The sequence below is a fragment of the Sparus aurata genome, chromosome 2, assembly GCF_900880675.1.
Source record: "Sparus aurata chromosome 2, fSpaAur1.1, whole genome shotgun sequence".
In the NCBI taxonomy this organism is placed as follows: domain Eukaryota; kingdom Metazoa; phylum Chordata; class Actinopteri; order Spariformes; family Sparidae; genus Sparus; species Sparus aurata.
The window spans coordinates 12,077,434-12,100,617 of NC_044188.1; the positions used below are offsets into that span (position 1 = coordinate 12,077,434).

Consider the following 23,184-nt stretch of genomic DNA (forward strand, 5'->3'; position numbering starts at 1 on the left):
TATATATATACATATATATATATATCAGTGGCGGCTGGTGACTGAAAAAATTGGGGAGGACAGGAGGAAAACCAGTCCACGGTGTCATGTTATTTCATCAGTCAACTACTTATGCCTACTTTCTTATTTTCAATGAAAATTAAGCAATAAAACAATGACTTACAAGACTTCTTTAAAAAACATTTTATTAAATGGCTCATATACAAGACAAAAAAAATATCAATATATGCCTCTACCGGGATTCGTTACCCGGTCGCCTGCGTTGCAAGTAACTGCTCTATCCACTGCGCTAACATTATGTCCTCTATTGGGATGAACGAAACGGAACCTATGAATTATCTTTCTGCTCTGCTCTGATTTCTCCAGACAGTTTTTTTTCTTTCAGAAATGTGCTTATATTTCCTTTGAAACCGATCCCAATATTGCTGAAAACTCCATATTTCTTGTCCGAGCATGGCTGGCAGTGAAAGCTGTAAAATACATAAAAGTATTTTTTGTTTACGGTTGTATAAATGTGAGAATGAAATTTGGGAACTGTTATTGGACCAACCTGCTGTCTTGTATTGTGGTCGCTGATTGGTAAGGGAGGACGTCCTCCCTTAGTGCGTCATTTTACGTGTCTTAGCCAATCATAGATCAGCATGAAAAAATCCTGAATGCATTGAGTGAATGGAAGGAGATCCCTCCCACGGAGGACAGAAGCCCTCCGTCCTCCTCTAGCCCCCACCTTCCTGCTCCCTGCTCCTCTCACAGACAGCTCTGTCTCCTCCGTCTGCAGCTACCGCTGTTGAACCGTTTTAAGTGGATTTTCTTCCAAAGAAGAAACTTTTTTTATGATATAATATTAAAAAAGCATGATTTTTCTTTTTCTGTCCCTTTTTTTTTTGGGGGGGGGGGGGGGGGGGCTCAGCTGCAGTTGAGGTTTGCCCAGGGCGTCATGCAAGCTAGACCGCCACTGGCATCAACTGATGGGCAGTTAGTGGTTTGAGCATTGTGGATGCATGTGGCTATATGCTAGTACCAACAAACTCAACAAAAATAAATGACAAATGACACTCTATTAAGTTTAATTCAAAGTTTAACCTTAATTCACCAAATTAAATTAAAAAATCCCTGAGTGTGTTGAATTCACTATCAAACATAAACACAGTTGACGCAAATGGTGAAATAATAAATCTCCCCATCTATTGTTATGATGGATATCTATTGTATCTGTTTGGCACATACTCATGTATTAAATCATTTTTATGATCAGTTTTCCAGAAACATGTATCCAATGTAGGTTAACCATTAGGCCTTTGTCTAAATTGTAATGTTGTAGATTTACTCATTACAGTGCTTGTTCAGTATTCATATTCATGTCAATACGAATACAAGCACACTAAATACAAGTATACAACACTATAAATGTTCATCTATGAGTACAGACAGAAACCTGTAAAGAAGTTGTCATTTTTTGTGACAGAATTTCCACATGTTAAGTCTCATAAGTTCATAGTTGTAAATACATACATCTCCCACTCTATTCACCCAAGAGGTGAAGTTATGCTGAGGTCATGCGCAGAGTGACAAGCTTCTGTGTATGCAGAGGATACTCATCCCCTCCTTACACTGTATTTTGGTCATAGAGGAACTGTTGTATTGAGCAGCTGGGGAAATAAGGTGTGTTGACTCTCAAGTAACAAAGGTCACGTTCTTGTTCCTTTTAGCATATAACAATCACTATATCTCATACAACAGAAGCACTGGCTCCATGATAGACAAAACTTCAAATCATTCCATCAAATACAATGTAACTTAGTTAAGTTTCCACAGAGTATTCTGTCTTAAATAGTCACAGAGTGTGAAGTCCTTCAGAACTTGCATGACATTACTCCCGAATCTCCATTCACGCCTGGGTTGATCAGATGAATGGAAATTCATCAACAGTTCTGACCACATTAATAAGGAGTGCATGTACATAAACTCTGCTCTATTCCCCCTGACCTAAAGCTATGATAAGGGAAACTGTTCTTATGGGGCGTTCAGTTTAAATTGTTTGTGCATCCGGATCACCAAATTCAACTCTCGGTGAAAAAGTTGTGTGTTGTCAGGTTTTGCCAAGTAAGTGCAGGCAGAGCTTGGAGAGACAGCTGTGTCCGAACTGCTCAGATCTGGTCAGCTTTGGGGAATGTATGTAATTCATATAACAATGTGAGTGAACCAAACAAGTCTGCACAATTTGTTCAGAGAAGTAATGAACAGTTTAATCAGTTGTGACGTTAAGTTACACCATAGAAAGTCACAAAAGCATATTAGTACTATTTCCTGCCTGGATCCCTGCCTTATTAATCTGAACATGTATACTATTGTCCTACTTTTCTGGGTGCAGTTATGTATTTTGTATAGAAAAGACTAACCTGTCACATGAAATTACTTAAAGTTATGACTGGGTGCCTCGACCCATGATTGCTTTCTTTGTGTTCCTCTCTGGTATTATGAGGATTATGTAACATTTGGGTCCAAACAGTGCTACCAAGAGACCAAAACTGGAGGCCAGGATGGCAAACACCTCCACTGCATCTGCATATTTGCCTGGTGAGCTGACATAAGCAGGCACAAAGGCCACCCACACAGCACAGAAGATTAGCATGCTGAAAGTGATGAGTTTGGCCTCATTGAAACTATTTGGAAGATCCCTTGCTATAAATGCAATTAGAAAACTGAGGATAGCCAAGAAGCCAATATAGCCCAGTAACACAGTAAAACCAATGATGGACCCAACTGCACACTCATAAACTATCTTGTCATTGTGGTATTGAGTGTTTTTATGAGGATTTGGGGAGGCAGATACAATCCAGGCAGTGCAGATTGCTGCCTGAATAGAAGTGAGAACGATAACGGTCCCTCTCTGTTGTAAAACGCCAAACCACTTCAGACTGTCTCCACCTCCTGGCTTGGAGGCCTTGAACACAGCCAGAACCACCATGGTTTTAACCAAAACACACAAGACACAAAGCACAAAGCTGATCCCAAATGCTGCATGTCTCAGCTGGCATGTCCATAGTCTGGGGCGACCAATAAACAGCAGTGAACATAGGAAACATAACTTAAGGGACAGCAATAGCTGGAAACTGAGTTCTGAATTGTTGGCACGTACTAAAGGTGTTCTGCGATAATAGATAAAGATGCCCAGGGCAACAGCACACATACATGTGCCCAGCAAGGAGGCAGCTGTTAAGCAGAAACCCAGAGGCTCATGGTAGGAGAGAAACTCTGTCTTCATAGGAACACAGTGGTCACGATGGGGACTGGACCAGAAGTCCTCTGGACAACTGTGGCACTCCATGGAGTCTATTAAAATACAGAAACACTTGAGATGCATGTTTATGTCTCCAGACAGCAATGTTTAAAACTAAATACCAACCAGTCTCATTACTGATCTTCCCCTCAGAACAAGGGATGCAGTCAAAACAGCACACAGGTTCCCCTTTCTTTCTGGTCATACGGGTACCTGGAGGACAGCTTTCACTGCACACCGAGAAGGGTGGCTATAGGGAGAAAAGTAAATATGTTATTATTTATTACATTACAGTGTAATAATGAGTTATCTATCAGGTATATGAAAAGTCAGAAGTAACCTTTTTTGATTCAAAGTTCCAGAAGATTTTATCTTCATCAATTGTTAGTTCTTCACCTTTGAAGGCAGACCTCTTGACCTCACCCACATTCTGAACTTTAGTTGTTCCATCAGGAAGCCACAGCCAGTTCATGACATCATAGATAGTTAAGGCATCACCATTCTCATCAAATGACACTTGATCACCAAATGGTGTTGTGAAGTTGATCTTTTCCAGGTAATAAACTAGCTAATTGTATAAGAATAAGGGAGAAAGGAAAACCAAAGATGGCAGATTGAAAAATGATGTCATGGTGAACAAAGGGGTAGTTCTACACATGAACACACCACTGACCTAATAATACTGCTATCAGCCAGCTGTAGAGGAAAACCTTTCAACTATTTTCTTCATGCTTCTTTATGAGGCCTATAAAATAATGCTCATTTCAGTCACATAGAGACTGAACAAACAACTTATAGGCTCTGCTATATTAAATACACAGAGCCTTTATTAATATGATCATGTTGGTGTAGATGGATTTTTATAAAACAATAAACATTTTAATTTGGTCAGTTACGCACATTGCTATACATTACATTATATAACTGTAGCAATATATTTCTGATTTTTGTTGATTTTTATTTCTGTTATTAGTAACATGTTATATTACTCCATTACCACTAAAACAAATATATTACTGTAACGTTTTGCATTACAAAAGCAACGCGTTACTCTAACAATGGATTTCTGTTTATTTGATCCCTGTTTATAATTCCATACCTAAACGTCACTTTGCAGGAAATACTTAACCACATGACTTAGTCATTAAACAGATGGAGTGTAAACTGATATCCTACCTGCCATGGCTCCAGTCTTTCTAAATTGCCACAGCTGTGCCCGCTGAAAGGCCCTCTCCCTGGCTCACACTGCAGCATGTCATCAAGGGCATAGGCCAGAGCATACACAGCCTTATACACATTATACTCTGGCCTAAGGTTTGAAATGTCCAAAAACTCAGTCTCTACATCCTCTAGCTTTTCCTGTCCAGTGCATAATGCTCCCCCATCCTCCAACCAACCTGCTGGAGGTGGTGCAAATCTACAGTGAAATGTGAATTCCCAAAACTGTTTTACCTGAAATATATTCAAAACTGTGTTATAATTGAAGGCCACGTTCTAATCTTACAAATAACAGATCAAATTGCACAATTGAAATCTCACTATGCTATTTCCATAGCTGTTGTAGTGTAGGTCAGGGTGTGTCTGTAGGAGGAATTCCTTGAAGCCTGGAATTTCTCCTCGACGGATGGCAATGCCTAGTGTGCCAGCTAGGTACGGCATGAAGTCAGGGTTCTGGAGAACAGTAGCAGCTGTCCAGGCTTCACTGGCCATCCACTGCAGGCCTGTCACATTCTGCCTCACCACCTGCATATAAAATAAATTAATTCATACTGCCATGACAATAAATGAGTGTCTCGTCTTCTGAAACCCACACATTTGATATCTAGTTTTAATATCAAAATGATGCATACCATCAGAACTGGTGTTTCATGTAATTTGTCTGAATACCTGGCTCCTTAACAGGGCAGTCAACACTGAGGTTTATAAGACATTAATAGGTTTGACTTATTACATTAAATATGCAGTATATTTGTCAAAGGGGAATATATCATTGCAAATTAAATCTTTCAATTTGAACGGTAAAACTTTAGGATCCATAAAAATATTAATTTCTATTTTCAAGCCCAACCTCTTCCATGAGGTTAATCATGTGACTCTCATGTGCAAACACAATGACCACTCGAGCTGTGGATTTCTTCATCACATCCACAATCCTCCGTAGTTCAGCTTGGTCAGTTCCCCAGGGCAAAATCTCAAAGTAAGCCAGGCAACCTCCACCAGACTTCACCAGGTCAGACTGAAAGGATCGAGCAGCATGGAGTCCATAGTCATCATCACTGACCAGCAGACCTGTCCAACTCCAGCCAAAGTGGTTCAAAATCTGAATCATAGCACGCACCTACATTAGTGAAGAGTGAAAGGATTAGTGCACAGGTTGCAATAACCTTTCAGTGGAAAACCTGCTAAACAAGCTCCACTGTGGACCTTGTTTGATTATTGCCTCTCAGGTTTGTTATTGGAGACACAACACCCCCATAAGTGACACACAGAGTGACTCGTTTTTACGCAGAAGGAATTGATTTTTTTTGCATATTTGTTCTGAGGAAGATTTCTCTACAACTCTTTTGCATGTTCATTTTGCTGATGTATTGTCACCTGGAAAGCATCACTTGGGATTGTCCTAAAGAAGGATGGAAACTTCTGCCGGTCACTCAGACAGGAACATGTGGCAAAATAACTCACCTGTGAAAGACACAAAATGTATATCCCGCAAACATTCAAAGCCTTTTCAAGCTCCTTTAAACTTTTAAGGTCAGTTACTCCATATTTACAACTGACAGTGCATTCAAAAATACATCAAAATGATCCAACACAATTATTAGATTGAAAGGTGTAAAACTTACCATAGGGACTCTGTACAAACCTATGACAGAGGATATGGCAATAGAACGTGTGGAGGAAGAATCACCCACAATCCCTATGACTGGAGGGGTTCCTACACAGGTCTTGTCTGATATAAATTGTTCTTCTTGACCACTGACTAAGGATAATGCTGCACGAAATCCAATCCCTAGTTTGACACAGTTATCATAAAGACTGTATCCCAGAGTCACATTAGGTAGCAGGTTGGAGTTTCTGTTAATCTCATCAATAGCAAAGGCCATGGTCTGGGCCTGCCTGAATCCTAGAATATCAAAACTAACACAAAAATGACCACTGTTCAGTCCTGGTGAATCCAACATACAGTAAATGTGACACTATAAACATGTTTCACAATTACAGATTTTACAATTAAGACAGCTGAATAACAACAATTATTGAAACAAAGTGTGCAAATAAATCAAATAGTTAAAATGGCATACATACAAAATGTAATAATTTTACAGTAATTGCTCCTCATCAGAAATGCATTCAAACAATATAATTGATTTTGTCCTGTTTCTGCTTTAGCTGCTTCCCTGATAAACTCACCCATGGCATGTAGGCTGTTGTGGCTCTGAGGTAAAGGAAAGGTCAGGAAAGACAGAAAAAAAGTGGATCTCAAACAGCCCACCTAGAACAACATCTCCAGCCTTGTGCAACCCGTTCAGATTAAACTGTCCCTGTAACAAGCAGGACGAGGAATAAAGAGGGGAGGACACAACACCAGAGAAGTAGGAATATAACAATGTGAAATACATAAGCAAGAGAAAGTTGGTCTCTAAATATGCCCACATGACTGCCCTCTTGTTACCCCTTTTTTAGAGACCAGTTCGATAACTGTTAACCTCTTTTATTGACTTGCAGTATTGTTTAATCTTACGCACCGCCCATTGGACTATTGTGGTATAGGCAAAAACAGGGGCAGGGGCTGTACTGCATTTCATTTGTTAATAATTTTGTGTTGAGGCAGAATTAATTTCAGCATTTTTGATAACATCTCAGTATATGTGAGCAGAATTTCCAACCCAAATTTTAGTTTTTAGATGATGAATGATTGGTGCATTGTGGCATATGAATTACAATCATATTTTGTGTTTATTACCATATATGTTTTTAGTCACAAATAATTTGACTTTGATGTGTAAGGTATATTGTTAAGTAGATAGACCATCCAGTAATGCATCTATATGATTGTAGTAAAATACAAGTTTTCTTCAGATATGCTCTGCAGTCTAAAACCAAATATCAGAAGCGTATATTGCCAAATTTAAACTAAACTTGTCAATTTGAACTTACACAATGCACTCAGCTCTGAGTCTGTCGCTTTCACTATCAAATGTCTACGTCTTATTAAGTGTCCACTAGATGGTAGCAAAATACTATTACAATTTGGAAATAATACATCTTCCATTTTCTGCACTACTTTACACTGCTATAATGAGTTATACATGGGTCTGAAAAAAAATCAGAACTAACCTTTTTGGATTCAGAGATTCCAGAAGATTTTGTTTTCATCAACTGTGAGTTCTTTACCCTCGAAGGCCAACATTTGGCCTCACCCACATCCTTAACTGTAGCACTTCCTGGTAAACATATCCAGTGACTTTAATTAAATATATATCTATATTTTGTAAAGTTGGGTCTAAAAACTGCCCTGTTGGTATTATTTCTATTTTTCAGTAAATTGTTCTTTTATCTGTTAATTTTTTTGTTTGTTTACTTTGATATGATGTTGTCCAAAGCACAACTGGAATTCATATTTGCAGTTGATGTGATCACCCTATCACCACATTTAGTAATTATCAAAATTATTATGTTTTAAATTTTGATTTTAAGTATTTTTTACTTTCCCATTAGTTGAAGAAAAAAAGGTTGGTGCTGCTGCCAATTCTGTTTCTAATAATTAAGGGGAAAGTCACATGCTTAGGTTCATAAGAATTTTACGATAACTTTCACCATGATGTGGAATTTGTAGAATTGTCCATGCAGTTTGTTTAATCTTTCAAATCCTGGAGGATGTCAAAATTAAATCATCAGGCAAGAACAACATGATTTATGTAAAATCTTTAATCCACATTTTTCACTAAAATTATAATCTTGTGGTTCCCCGAGCCATGATTGCTTTCTTTGTGTTCTTCTCTGGTCTCATCAGAATAATGTAACATTTGGGTCCAAACAGCGCCACCAAGAGGCCAAAACTGGAGGCCAGGATGGCAAATACCTCTACTGCATCTGCATATTTGCCTGGTGAGTTGACATAAGCAGGGACAAAGGCCACCCACACAGCACAGAAGATCAGCATGCTGAAGGTGATGAGTTTGGCCTCATTAAAGTTGTCTGGAAGGTTCCTTGCCAGAAATGCTAACAGAAAGCTAAGGATAGCCAGCAAGCCAATGTAACCCATTAGCACTGCAAAACCAGCTGTCGATCCAACTACACACTCATAAACTATCTTGTCATTGTGATACTGAGTGTTTTTATGAGGCTCTGGTGAAGCAGATACAATCCAAGCAGTGCAGATTGCTGCCTGAATGCAAGTGAGAGCTAAAACTGTTCCTCTTTGCTGCACAGCACCAAACCACTTGAGGTTGGCTCCACCTCCTGGCTTGGAGGCCTTGAACACCGCCAGAACCACCATGGTTTTAACTAAAATGCATGAGACAGAGAGCACAAAGCTGATCCCAAATGCTGCATGTCTCAGCTGGCATGTCCACAGTCTCGGGTAGCCGATAAATAGCAGTGAGCACAGGAAACAAAGCTTAAGTGAAACCAAGAGCAGGAAACTCAGTTCTGAATTGTTGGCGCGTACTATAGGTGTACTACGGTGATAGGTGAAGATGCCCAGGACAACAGCACAGATAAATGTGCCAAGTAATGAGGTTACTGTCAGGCAGATACCCAGAGGCTCATGGTAGGATAGAAACTCTGTTTTCTTAGGAACACAGTGGTCACGATGGGGGCTGGACCATAAGTCCTCAGGACAACTGGTACACTCCATGGAGTCTAATGTGAAGGGGAAAATGGTGAGATAATCATCCATAATGTAAAAAATTTAATACAAATGAGCACCCACCAGTTTTATTGCTGATCTTTCCGTCAGAACAAAGGATGCAGTCAAAACAGCACACAGGTTCCCCTTTCTTTCTGGCCATGCGGGTACCTGGAGGACAACTTTCACTGCACACTGATCGAGGTGGCTGCAGGGAAAACTAAATTATTCACTTCATATTGTTAAACACTGCAGATATACTGTATGCAGTCCAAAGAAAAGACTTGTCAGAAAAAAGCAGAAATAACCTTGTTCAATTCAAAGTTCCAGAAGATGTTTTCTTCAAGAATTGTGAGCTCTTCGCCTTTGAAGGCCGACCTCTTAACCTCACCCACATTCTGAACTTTAGTTCTTCCATCAGGCAGCCAGAGCCAGTTCATGACATCATAGATCGGTAATGCATCACCATTCTCATCAAATGATACTTCATCGCCAAATCCTGTCGTGTAGTTGACTTTTTGCAAATAATGGACAAGCTACAAAAATATGATAGAAATAATGAAAAATATTAGATAAGGACATTGACAGTCCCCATCTAAACAGAGGTTTATCTTGCTGTATAAATGATCTGCAACAAAATCATGACCTTTTCATTTATGTCTTACTGGTTTAATATCATTTGTAAGTAATCATATTCACAAAACAAAAAGGGAATGTGTTAAATGTCCTGCAATCCTGTATTAAATGTAATACAAAATGAAGATATTACTTTTGTAAGTATATCATAAAGTGCACAAATGTCAGTATGATACAATGTATATTTTTTGACAATAATCTGTACTCAAACTAAATACAGTATGTACCTCAAGGTGAAGCAGCTTTTTTGAAACATAAACAGGTGGAGTGTAAACTGATATCACACCTGCCATGGCTCCAGTGTTTGCAAAGTTGCACAGCTGCGCCCACTGAAAGGCCCTCTCCCTGGCTCACACTGTAGCATGTCATCAAGGGCATAGGCCAGAGCATACACAGCCTTGTACACATTATACTCTGGCCTGAGGTTAGAAAGATCCAAAAACTCAGTCTCCACCCTTTCAATATCTTCTTTTCCAGTGCAAAGTGCTCCACTAGCTCCCATCCAACCTTCTGGGTCAAATTTACATTGAAAGGTGTATTCCCAAAACTGTCTCACCTGAAATGAAGTTATAATTAATAGAAATAATATTATATTATTCTTGCAATTTTAGATCAAATCGTAAGACTGAACTCTTACCATGCTATTTACATAGTTGCCATTGTCATTTATGTCGGGACGTAATTGTAAGAGGAATTCCTTGAGCCCTGGTATTTCTCCTCGACGGATGGCGATGCCCAATGTGCCACCCAGGTATGGCATTAGACGGGGTGTCTGAAGCACAGTAGCTGTTGTCAAAGCTTCACTGGCTATCCACTGCTTGTCTGTCACATTCTGCCTCACCACCTGTGTAAGGCATTATGGAAAATGTATGTTTCAGACCTCAAAAAATACAGTGAGCTTTGTAGCAATGTATGAATTTAATTTAACATGACAATGATCCAACTGGAATAGAAATTTGCTTTTGCAAATCATTTTGGTTTGATTGAAAATGATGATTCACAAAAAAAAGGGAGAATTAATTTTGGTTAGACATACAAATGATAATACGAGAAGACAGAACAGAAAACAAGAAATGTCATCATGGTAGGCCTCTGACAATCATGGATTTCTAACCTATATTACTTCTAAATTCCAACCTCTTCCATTAGATGCATCATGTGGATTTCATGTGCAAACACCATGACAATACGAGCTGTTGATGTCTTTATCTTATGCACAATCCTCTGTAGTTCACTTGCGTCACTGTCCCAGGGTAAAACCTCTAAGTAGGCCAGACAACCTCCATCAGATTGAACCAGATCAGATTGGAAGGATTGGGCAACATGGTGTCCATAGTCATCATCACTGACCAGCAGGCCGACCCAAGTCCAGCCAAAGTGTTTTAGAATTTGAATCATGGCACGCACCTAAGTAGATATATTGGTGTGAAGAGATTATTGCAGACACAAATGCTTTTTCAGTTGTATGTGCAACCTACCTTAGTTCATAGACATTATATATTCAAATGTGTTTCACAATTGATAATAACATTAGTTTGAAGGGATAAGTGTATAGTCTAATAAATTCTCTTCAAGCAAGATATATGAGTAACTTTAATCAGAAGATTGCAGATTGTACTACAATGGAATCAGGGTTGCTTAATCTTGTTAAGAATAAAGAAAATGATTGTCTCCAAGACCATATTTTACATGCTGGCTGCACTTCCTGTGAAAGCTTGTTTGCTGTTCCTAATTTTGCAAAATAAGTGTACCTGAAATGCATCACTTGGGATTGTTCGAAAAAAGGATGGAAACCGTTGCCGATCACTCAGACAGGAACATGTGGCAAAATAACTCACCTATGAAAAAACAAATGCACACAAACAATCTTAGAGTCAACTCAGACCCAGTCAAATATCTGATAAAACCTATTGAAACAGTCATATTTCAATGGTGTTAAAGATAAAGATAATCTATAAATGTACACTAAAAATACAACAGAACAGGATATCAAAGACAGGAAACTTACAATGGGCATTTTGTATAAACCCAGTACATTGGCCATGGCAATAGAAAATGTTGAATAGTGATCACCCACAATCCCCAGGACTGGAGGGCTCCCTAAACAGTTCTCCTGAAGCAGAAACTGCTGCTCTCTGCCACTTGCCAGTGATAAAGCACCAGTGAATCCAACAACAAGTGCTCCACAGTTATCATAAAGACTGTATCCCAGAGTCACATTAGATAGCAGATTGGAGTTGTTATTGATCTCGTCGATAGCAAAGGCCATGGTCATGGCATGCCTGAACCCTAGAGTATCAAATCTAAGACACAAAATATCACTATTAACTGGGTAACTTTGGCTGTATGAGAACTGGGTACGTATACACAAAAGACTACAACATATGACACAGTTGCAAAATAAAAAAAAAACATTTTTACGTATACAATTAAATATTACAAAAGTATCATTTATATTGTCATGGACAGTGAAATTAGTCATATTTCATAAGCATTAAAGCACAAAGAAACTTTCATCCTTTCAATTAATACTCTATACTGAATGATAATACTGAATACTAATACTAATACTGAACTTTGTTCTTTTTTTGTAATTTAGAAGTATCACTACAGATGTCAGGAAAAGCTTTTGTCACCATGTCCTTTACCATAAATAATATGAAAAGGAAGCATCATTTGCACAGATTAATGCTGTCTGCTGTATATGTGTCAAACTTACCCTTGGCAGCTAGGCTGTTGTGGCTCTGTGGTAAATGTCAGCTCAGGAAATACAGAGGTGTAGTGGACCTCAAACAGCCCACCTAGAACCACATCACCAGGCTTGTGCATTTCATTAAGATCAAACTTTCTTTGTAAATTGCAAGATAAGGATAAGGGGGATGCTGAGCATGAAGAGGGAAATGAGAAGAGGAGAAAGATAAGATAAATGCACAAGAAGAAATATGAGTCAAGAAAAGCTCCCATAACTGCCCTCCTCCTCCTTTTACAACGTTTCATCATACACAGTTACTTTAATTTATATACAGGGCTATGTCATCCTGTATGCTTTCCGTCATTGTTTACTCTTTTAAATCCCCCATGAGGCTATGGGGGCAGAACATGATATACACACACGTTTGTCATCATAACTGAAAAAAACAACAACATTTTTTAAAGTTGTATGTCATATCAGGAAATATTTTAAGCTAATAAAAGAGAGGAAACATATTTTATATTTTGTGTGGCAGTTTATTGTCAATCTTCTTTTGTTCTTATACTGACAAATTAAAATTCATCTTGTTTGATTGTTTGTCTGCCATGGTCTGACTATACCTCTTGGTAATGCCGCAAGGCATGATCTTACTATACTTTAATCATGTTTTAGCCAGGAATGGTGTTTTTCCAGTAATAAAGTAATTTTTTTTTTTTTTTTATAATCTCTTTTTCTTGAGTTTTTTGATGGGATATACATTTAGTTTCAAAGAGAGAAAAAAAAGTGACAGAGCAAGTCGAGGACAATTCATTCAAAAAATAAATAGATAAATAAATACCTTCCCCTACCTTCATATTTGTCCAAAGAGTTTGTGTTACAGTATATGACTCTTTCCGTTTTTGCTATTTTGGTGAGTACATTGAACCAGTCTTGGATAGTAGGAGCTGAAGTGTTTTTCCATTGACAAAATAACAACTTTTTAGCAACTGTGAAGGCTATTGCTATCCATTTATTATTGGACTGATTCGTAAGCCTGGATAGAATACCCAGAAGACAAACAGCAGGGTCCGGTCCTATAGGAATTCCAGTTATTTTGCTCACACACTGGCAGACCTCGGTCCAGAATTTTTTAATTAACCTACAGTCCCAGACCATGTGCAGGTAGGTCCCCCTTGAGCTGTGCACCTCCACCACAAGCCAGTTGGTCTAAGGCCAGTTCTGTGTAGGTTTCTAGGAGTCCAATGATATCTATGCACAGTTTTGAGTTGTGTTAACTTTAGTGAGACCTCCTTAGATACTGTGAGTGCTCGGATCCAGATCTGATTCCATTCGTCTTCAGTTATTTCACAACCTAAGTCTTTACTCCACAGAGCCTTAGTTGCTTTAAAGTTTGATGTTATTTGTCAATGAGTTCTTTGTATATCCAAGGTGTATTTATTTTAGATTGGTCATTACCCAATATACATCTCTCTATAAAAGCAAGAAATCTCTGTCTGTCTGTGTGTGTGTGTGTTCCTCAAATATCTGTGCAGATCAGGATCAGACTGACCTGAGACTTTCAACATGGCTGCATTGTCCACCGGAGCCACCACAGTCACGTGCGCACCAGAGCCAACCACTGCACACCGTGGCCTCGTGCGCACCAGAGCCAATCACTGCAGAGCTCAAGCCCACGACATACCTTAAAAAACAATCTCATTTATACCTGCAGCGGCGCGAGCTGGACCGGGATTTTGTTCGGTTCCGTTCTGTGCATCTAAACTGACTGTTGTGGATTAATGAGATTAAACAAGTCCAAGTCTGTTCGGGTCTGAGGAGATCCGGAGACGCACGGACAACAAAGTGGGATCGGAATCTGTGGATGTTCATGTGTAGCTAGCTGCTAGCCGCTAACAGACCCACACGGCCCACCTCCCGAGTTGACGGAGCAGACGCACTGGCACGTCCAAAACTGGATTTAGGGTAAATAATGTCCAACACGCTTTTTCGCGAACATTGCCGTTACGTTTGCTTTATGTCTGGTGCAAGAAGAAACAGTAAAAAATGTGCTTTTGTCACGAAAGTGTCCAAGCAGCAAGTTTGGTTGTTGAGGAACAGGAAGATGTGGGAGGGACATCGGCGGATGATTGACAGCAGCAGTGATGTGTTGGAGACGGCGACAGAGATAGCGAGTTTTGAGAGTTGAGAGATTTGTGACATATAGCGTGTTTGGAGTGTATAGTTAGTGTGTTATGTAGTATTTGGTGTGGTGTGTTTAGTGAGTAGTGGAGTCGTGTTGTGAGGCAAACCAAGGAGGAGACAGCTGAATGTGGAACAGGCAGGAATGAGCTGAGGAGCCTGAGGCATTGCCTGCATTTAAATGTAAATAGTTACACATAAATTTCAAAAACTTATGCACCAATTTAGTAAACAACAATTTCAAGTTCATTAAACATATTTGTGGTTTTCACAGTAAAAAAACTAACCTTTTCTACTCTGATTTTATGTTATTTTGTGATTTTAGGTCCATAGTGTTAATATAGTACCTTAAAATGAAAAAATAACTGTACAGTCACACATGTGAGGTTGTGCTAAAAATAATTACACCAAGTAAGGCAAGGTAAATAGTTTTTTTTAGGTGAAATATAATGGTATAATCAAAAGTAGTCAAAAACAGCCAATTATATCCCTGACGTCCCACCTTCAAACACAGCCTCATTTGGCCATCCATGAAAAAGCTACTTAACCTCCCACTTTTCTATAGGAATACATGCTTCCTGAATTGTCTTTTTACCAGTAGTTATCAAGGGATTGTTCCAGATCGGTAGCCATGAAGACTGCAACACTGTTTCTTTAGTGAGTTTATGAATTGATCTCCAGATGGAGTAAATATAACTAAGACAGGGATGGGGCTCATCTGTTCTCTGCTGTTTAATGTGCAAAGCATTCTCCAGAAGGGCAGATGACATAAAATGTTGCTCAATACTAGCCCATGAAGGTCTAGGATAAGGGGATCTGACTGTTCTTACAAACTTATGGAGTGTGAAAGCCCAATGGTATAGCCGGAGATTAGGCAAATTAAATCCTCCTTTCCTCTTTGGTGTTTGTAGTGTTACTAAACTAAACCGTGCCTTTTTCCCACACCATAAGAAAACTTTAATAAGTTTATCGATTGTATTATAAATGTTATTAGGTATTTGGATTGGCAGCATATTAAGTAGATAAAACAATTTGGGGTACACCATCATTTTTATAGACGCTATTTTACCCCAAATGGATAATTTAAGTCCTTTCCACCTCTCAAACTGTATTTTCATTTCTTCAAATATACTTGCATAGTTTATTTTTTGTATATTTTTTATCACCAGTGGAAATTTAATGCCAAGATATTTAATACCATGCTCAGGAATGCTGATGTTAAATGCACTTACATCAGGCATAGAGGCTAAGTCAGAGAGGGGGAATGCCTCTGTTTTGGACCAATTTACTTTATATCCAGAAAAGGACGAAAATTGGTCAGTAGTTTGCAGAGCACTCCTAATTGATTTAAAGGGCTGTGAGAGGAACAGGATGACGTCATCAGCATATAATGACAATTTGTGGGCCTAATTTCCTATTGTCACTCCCATAATGTCAGCATTTTGTCTTATAGCAATAGCAAGAGGTTCAAGGGCTAGGACAAACAGCAGTGGAGAGAGGAGGCACCCCTGCCTAGTACCTCTATGAAGTTCAAAATTGCACAATGCGATACCATTAGTTAAGACTGAAGCTCGGGCTCCAGAGTATAAGCTTCTTACACAGCAAATTAAATAGGGTCCAAAGCCATATATCTCAAGCAATTTGAACAGGCACCCCCACTCCACCCTGTCGAAGGCCTTCTCCGCATCTAAGGCCAACACAAGGGAGGGAGTGGGGGAATTTCGGTTTGCCCATTTTATGTTCAATAACCTTCTTATACTGTCTGAACCATACCGTTGCTTTATGAACCCAACTTGATCAGGATGCACCAGTTTCATTATCACCTGTTCAAGCCTATTTGATATCACCTTAGCGAAAATCTTTATATCACAATTCAAAATGGATAGAGGGCGTTGACTCTCGCAAAGTGAGGGGTCTTTATTTTTCTTAGGAATTAAGATGATTGATGCTGTATTTGAAGATGGAGAGAAAAAGCCGTTTTGGACGACTTCATTATGATGAGATATCAACAGAGGGGTAAGTTTATTTTGAAACGCCAAATAAAATTCTTGTGGGAGACCATCAATACCAGGTGATTTTCCAGCAGCCATTTGCCTGATGGCACTGTCCTCACCGGTTATCTCCTGCTCTAAATTCTTTTGGTCTTCGTCAGCAATAGTTGGGATATTGATAGTGTTGAGCAGAGGTGTCAAAAGTACTCGTGTGATACTCACAAAATAAGTGTTTTGTTGAGATATTAGTATTGTTTTATTTCCTCTGAGAGTCACTTTTAAGGTTGTTGCTATTGTATTATTCTATTATAGTCTTGTTAATTCAGAATGAGAAGTCACACAGAGAAACACACAATGACGTGCTGTTGTTGCGGGAAATGGACACTGGGTGGCAGTACTGGGTGACAGCGCCGGCAGCGTCACTGGGACTCTTTGCAATGCGTCGCGGAAGTGTGGCTCATAATCCAGATGAATGGAGAAAGAGCAAAAGTTGTCCCGCTTCGCTGATTTCTGTGTTATATTTCCAGGTTAGTAACTCACCTTTTCTGTGACTTCAGATGGTTATAAGTTAATAGGAATCCCCGGTGATGTGTGGTCCATAAGCTAAACGCTCGTTAAGTGTGTAAATAGAGTAAAGTGTCACGGTACGTGATGATTGTAGTGGAGAAAATGGCGGCCAGCGCTGTAACCAAATGTTTACTTTTATTTGTTTCTTTCGGCTCCTGGGCATTTGTGAGTAATGTATTGTATGTATTGTATGTGTGAAAATCAGTTGTGTGAGTAGTGCATTGTTCGAAATGTTGAAGCTAATGCTCATATGTAGTTTGAGATTAGCTACGGCTGCAGCCGTGGTGGAGGGCGCACACATAAAGTGTCAACAATGCTGTGTCGTTCAAGTTTACGGGTTAAAGCAACAAGCTATTGGCCAGCCAGGCTCATTATTGAAGTTTGTGTTCAGAAAGTGTAAATGTAAAACAGTTAAACTGTAAAATGGATTTATTCTGTTAGATTAAGCGAGCACTTAATGTACTTAACGTACTTCATGTACAGTTATATAAAGAAAAGACTATTTCTATGAGATGAAGAAGATGATGTGTGTAAGGCCGAAGTGCAGACATGATTGATGATAGACAGGTGACATGATTAAAAGGGAAAACGTTGATCTTTGGTTTTATTCAAATTGTGATAAGTTTATTTCATGAAAATATGGAAGAATAGACATTTAATGTGAATGTTACCTAAAAATGGTTTATGCCAGTGCTTGAATGCAGACAAAGAACAGAAGTAATTCATGGTTGCAGTGTAAAGGTTAAAACGGATGTGAGAATAAATATAATCCAGATGAATGGAGAAAGAGCAACAGTTGTCCCGCTTCGCTGATTTCTGTGTTATATTTCCAGGCTCCTATCAGAGGATTATCTATATGTCTGTTAGTGGGGACCAAGCCGGTACCCGCTACAGATTCTTGGGGGCTCGTCCGGGATTCTTCGGTGCCATCTATTGGATTGGAAGCCGTGAGATGTCGATGACACCGCTGATCAGCAACTAAGAGGGAGTGCCGCATCATCCAGCCGGCGACTAACAGCCCTATACAGCCGTGGGGACTGCGACCGTGGACGAGTGGAGGTCTGTGATCCAGAGCCGACTGTGTCATCATCAAGCTGTGTTGCCAGCCGTGAGGGAAACGAGGAGCCATCATGTCGAAGTGTGGGAGGAAGAGCCTGGTGTGGGACATCAGGAAGGGCCTACTCACCTTGTCAGCTGAAGAGCTCTTTCGGGTTGCCAGGGCGGTGGATCCAACGTTGGATGCGGACCAGTCAGAGCTTATGGAGGAAGATCAGGAGGTATATTACGACCACATCAACTCGTTCATGTATAGTGAGTGTTACTTGAAACGGAGGATGAGGGATTGGTCCAGTTGCTGATGTTAAAAGACGCTATTGATGATGTAGTGAAATGTCGTGATGATGATATGTCACTGCTAAATGTAAAGGGTGATTCTGAGTTACATACTGTGCAGAGTGGTGAAAAGCTTGTTGACCTTGTTGGATTGTCTAATGGTTCTGTCATTATCCAAACATCTCCTGAAATCACCACAGACACTCACATTCAGAGTCACCACACACCCGTTTCAGTCAGTACTGCATTATCTAGTGATATTTCTGCACCAGATTTAGGCTTAGTTAAAACTACAATGTTAAATGCACCTGACACAGCGAATGCTGATTTGCTTAAAGCACTCGCTAGCTATGAAGAGCTGAGCAAGAAACTCATACAGTGTATGCCAGCACATGTTACACCGCCACAGACACATATGCCCCCGCCCTCTATCCTGCCCAGTCAGCCGAGCAGCAGTCCACCGGGTGAACCTGCCTCTCAGTCACCTCGCGAGGGGATGGTGTCCTTGAGGGAACTCAGCTACCTACCTAGGAGAGAGTTCAAAGTGCAAGGCGGTCAGGTGGGCGATCAATCCTCGGACATCAGTTACAATAATGTCTGCAAGCAAATTGATGATGGAATCAGGGAGGGATTTTCCGACTCAGAGATTGTTCGTGGGGTGCTCAAAATCATAAGACCAGGCATCTTCAAAGAGATGCTGATCAACAAGGATGACATAACGGTGACTGAACTCAAGGGGTTTCTCCAAACTCACCTAAAAGAAAAAAACAGCACAGAGTTGTTCCAAGAGCTGATGTGCACAAAACAGGATGAGAACGAGACACCACAACAATTTCTCTACCGGGTGATAGGTTTAAAACAACGCATCCTATTCACATCAAAACTGGCTGACACTGACATTAAGTACTCTGCAGCTACAGTACAAGATGTTTTCCTGCATACAGTATACCAAGGCTTTGGACACAAACACACTGACATACGCAGAGAACTCAAACCCTTGTTGTCAAGCAGTGAGATCACCGACGAGATGATCCATCGGCATGTGATGAAAATCACCAGTGAAGAGAATGAGAGAACGAAAAGACTTGGCTCCTCCCGCCGACAAACTGCAACAAATGCACACAGCGCACAGCTTGAGCCGGGTGGGGTAAAGAGACCTAGTCCAAAGTCAGAGAGTGTAGAGTCCAACTCAAATCAGACAAAACCAGATCCCCTGAGAGACCTCACGACCAAAGTAGAGGAACTCACCAGACTGGTTATGACCATGCAAAAACAAAATCAACAACAGCTAACTCACAATGGGCGCCAGTACAGTCGACAGAGGACACAATCTAACCGTGGGAAACCCTATGGTTGCCCCAGCTGTGTGGAACAAGGCAAGCAGGACTGTAGACATTGTTTCATATGTGGAAATGAAGGACATCGTGCAGCAGGCTGTCTACAACGGCGTAAGAGACAGGGAAACTTCAACCGGCCACTGGAGGGGGACATCTAGTGACCGAGTCTGAAAGTAAGTCCCAACCGTTAAGTGAGGCCAAAGATGACAAAACATGTCCCTCCTCACCCTCGACCCCAGTAATAACAAGCACACAAAGTTGCCACACCCAAGTAGCTCAGACCCCTCCTCAATTACCACGTGTAGCTAAAGCTAGAGCTGTTGCTAGCCTGATTGGGAAAAAGGCCCTAGTACAAAGCTACCTAAATGGCTTAGCGGTCACTTCATTGCTTGACTCAGGCTCACAAGTCAGTATAGTCAGCCGTGTCTGGAAAGATGAATATTTACCTGACCTTAGCATCCATCCAGTTTCTGAGATCTTAGGGGAGGAGGAACTGAGGGTCATTGCAGCAAATGGCGGTCTCATTCCATATGATGGGTGGGTAGCTATTACAGTGAACTTGCCAGGGAATCTGGACCCCAATCTGTCCATTAGTGTCCCATTCCTCATCAGCAGCTATCCCATGGATAGACCCCTGGTTGGCTTTAATGTTTTGGAAGTGTTAATTTGTGGCCAACCAGAGAAACTAATGCCAGTACTTGCTAGCCTTCTTAGCAATGCCATATCTGTCCCCACTGAAACAGCTGAAGCGCTCGTCAACTTTATTCAGACATCAAAGTCAGTCATGCAGCAGGGACGCGTGAGAACAGGGGTCAAGGACATCCAACTCCCAGCGGGTCAAGTGTCATGGGTAAAGTGTCGGGTCCCGTCAAACATGGAGGCCTCTACTCAATTAGTGTTGTTTGAAGCAGATGAAGACAATCTGTCATCTGGACAGTGGGATGCAGGGCCAGGTTTGTTACAAATCCAGAACCCAACCAAGCCCTATGTCACCATTCCAATTGGCAATAACACCAATCATGACATCACAATACCACGTAAAACAGCTCTAGGGATCCTGCAGCATGTTGAAAATGTGGTAGAAGCAGAGACCCTGGACAAATCACAGTCTGCAGTAAGTGTCAGCGCGGTCACCACCACTTATGTCAGCAGCTCAGATTCACCTCTGTGGCACCCACCGATAAACATTGACCACCTGGAGGAAGAACAGCAGGAGGCTGCTAGAAAGATGCTGCATGAGGAGTCAAACGCCTTTGCTAGGGATGGAGATGACGTTGGCTGTATAACAAATCTGCAGATGGTGATCAACCTCAAAGACGATGTCCCTGTGCAGAGAGCTTACACTTCCATCCCCAAACCACTGTTTAAAGAGGTAAAGGAGTATATTCAAGATCTTATTGTAAAGGGATGGATAGTGAAATCCAAGTCTGCCTACTCTGCCCCAGTGGTGTATGTGCGGAAGAAGGACGGCACTCTGCGCCTCTGTATAGATTATCGCCTTCTAAATCAAAAAACTGTACCTGACAGACATCCCCTTCCGCGAATACAGGATTTGACAGACACGCTGGGTGGGTATTCGATGTTCAGCATACTCGACCAAGGTAAAGCCTACCACCAGGGGTTTGTAGCAGAAGGGTCACGCCATCTCACCGCCTTCATCACTCCCTGGGGGTTGTACGAGTGGAAAAGAATTCCATTTGGACTTTCTAATGCACCTGCAGCTTTTCAGAGGAGCATGGAGGAGATGTTGGGGTCCCTGAGAGACGAGTGCTGCATTCCGTACCTGGATGACCTACTGTGCTACTCCAGATCCTTCAGTGACCACGTGGAGGTGATCCGCAAGGTTCTCCAAGCACTGCAGCACCATGGGGTGAAGCTACGGCCGGAGAAGTGCGAGATGTTCCAGAAGGAGGTTCGCTATGTTGGGCGCTTGGTATCAGCTCAGGGAGTTCGAGTTGACCCCAAAGACCTCGACGCGGTGCTGGCTTTAAAAACCAAACCACCCCAAACAGTTGGTGACCTCCGACAGGTTCTCGGCTTCCTGAGCTATTACCGTTCCTACGTACAGGACTTTGCTAAGATAGCGAAACCACTGTATGAGCTGCTCCGAGTTCCTGGCTCTGAAGTGGGCCGAGTGTGAGAAGTTCAGGGACTATCTCTTTTACGCTCCACATTTTACTATCTACACGGATAACAATCCACTTACCTACGTCATGAGCACCGCAAAACTCAATGCGGTTGGACACCGCTGGGTTGGGGAATTGTCAGAGTTCCGCTTCAATATCAAATACAGACCTGGAAAAATCAATATCGACGCAGATACTCTCTCACGCATCCCACTCGATATTGACAACTATGTAGCAACCTGCACTGAGGAGCTATCTCAGGATGTGCTACATGCAACCTGGGAAGGAGGTAGAGTAGCTCAGAAGAAAGATGTAGCATGGATAGCTGCACTTTACACCTCCTCTGCTGATGTAATGCCACAGCCCCATTCACTTCTGCCTGAAATAAGCCTCAAGGAGTTGGTAAAAGCCCAACAAGATGACCCTGGAATAGGGGAAATAATAAAACTGAAAGAGACCAATAAGGCTCTTACTGATCATATCAGAAAGTCAGTGGGGGGGCTCACTCGCAAGCTCCTTCATGAGTGGAGTCAACTACGTTTGGAGAATGGAGTCCTGTACCGCTGGACGGCAGAAAGAAAACCGTTAGTCCTACCTGTCAAGTACCGGTCAGTTGCCCTAAAACACCTCCATGATAACATGGGACACGTGGGTACAGAACGTGTGCTCCACCTCGCCAGAGAGCGTTTCTACTGGCCGTACATGAAGAGATATATAGAGGACTATGTCACAAGAAAATGCAGCTGCCTAAGACAAAAGAAACCCTCCACACATGTTCGTGCACCAATGGGGGGCCTGACCTCTGCTTCCCCTCTCGATCTGGTCTGCATCGACTACCTACATCTGGAGAAGAGCAAAGGAGGCTTTGAGTACATTCTAGTAGTAATCAACCATTTTACCAGATTTGCTCAGGCTTACCCAACTAAAAACAAATCAGGACAAACTGCAGCTGAACGAATATACAACGACTACATACCTCGTTTCGGTTATCCAAACCGTCTCCACCACGACCAAGGACGTGAGTTGGAGAACAACCTTTTCCGCACCCTCGGACGGCTGTCAGGGGTGGGACACTCACGGACATCTCCATACCACCCGCAATGTAATCCCGCAGAGCGGTTCAACCGCACACTGTTGCAAATGTTACGGACACTGACAGACAGGGAAAAGGAGAGATGGAAGGAACATCTACCA

General features: G+C 41.2%; 1 protein-coding gene across 1 annotated transcript; it reads right to left on the minus strand.

The window, feature by feature from the left end:
• Positions 1-2,422: 2,422 nt before the first annotated feature.
• LOC115571842 (extracellular calcium-sensing receptor-like) lies at positions 2,423-18,324 on the minus strand. The gene is made up of 16 exons (XM_030401484.1): positions 18,081-18,324; positions 12,487-12,649; positions 11,776-12,070; positions 11,519-11,605; positions 10,905-11,174; positions 10,405-10,611; positions 10,054-10,323; positions 9,440-9,667; positions 9,216-9,339; positions 8,952-9,145; positions 5,876-5,962; positions 4,820-5,023; positions 4,457-4,732; positions 3,621-3,848; positions 3,407-3,530; positions 2,423-3,333 (listed from the first exon to the last, which is right to left on the minus strand). The coding sequence occupies exons 1-16, from the start codon at positions 18,322-18,324 to the stop codon at positions 2,423-2,425; spliced, it is 3,912 nt and encodes a 1,303-aa protein (XP_030257344.1).
• Between the last annotated feature and the right edge of the window lie 4,860 nt (positions 18,325-23,184).

Excerpts from the sequence above, each read along its gene's own strand:
- LOC115571842 (XM_030401484.1), bottom strand. The coding sequence starts at position 18,324 with ATGGCTCCTCGTTTCCCTCACGGCTGGCAACACAGCTTGATGATGACA. Across the intron at positions 11,175-11,518 it reads TCCCAAGTGATGCATTTCAG|GTGCGTGCCATGATTCAAAT; the intron begins GTACACTTATTT and ends ATATCTACTTAG. Across the intron at positions 10,324-10,404 it reads GCAACTATGTAAATAGCATG|GTGAGACAGTTTTGGGAATA; the intron begins GTAAGAGTTCAG and ends ACTTCATTTCAG.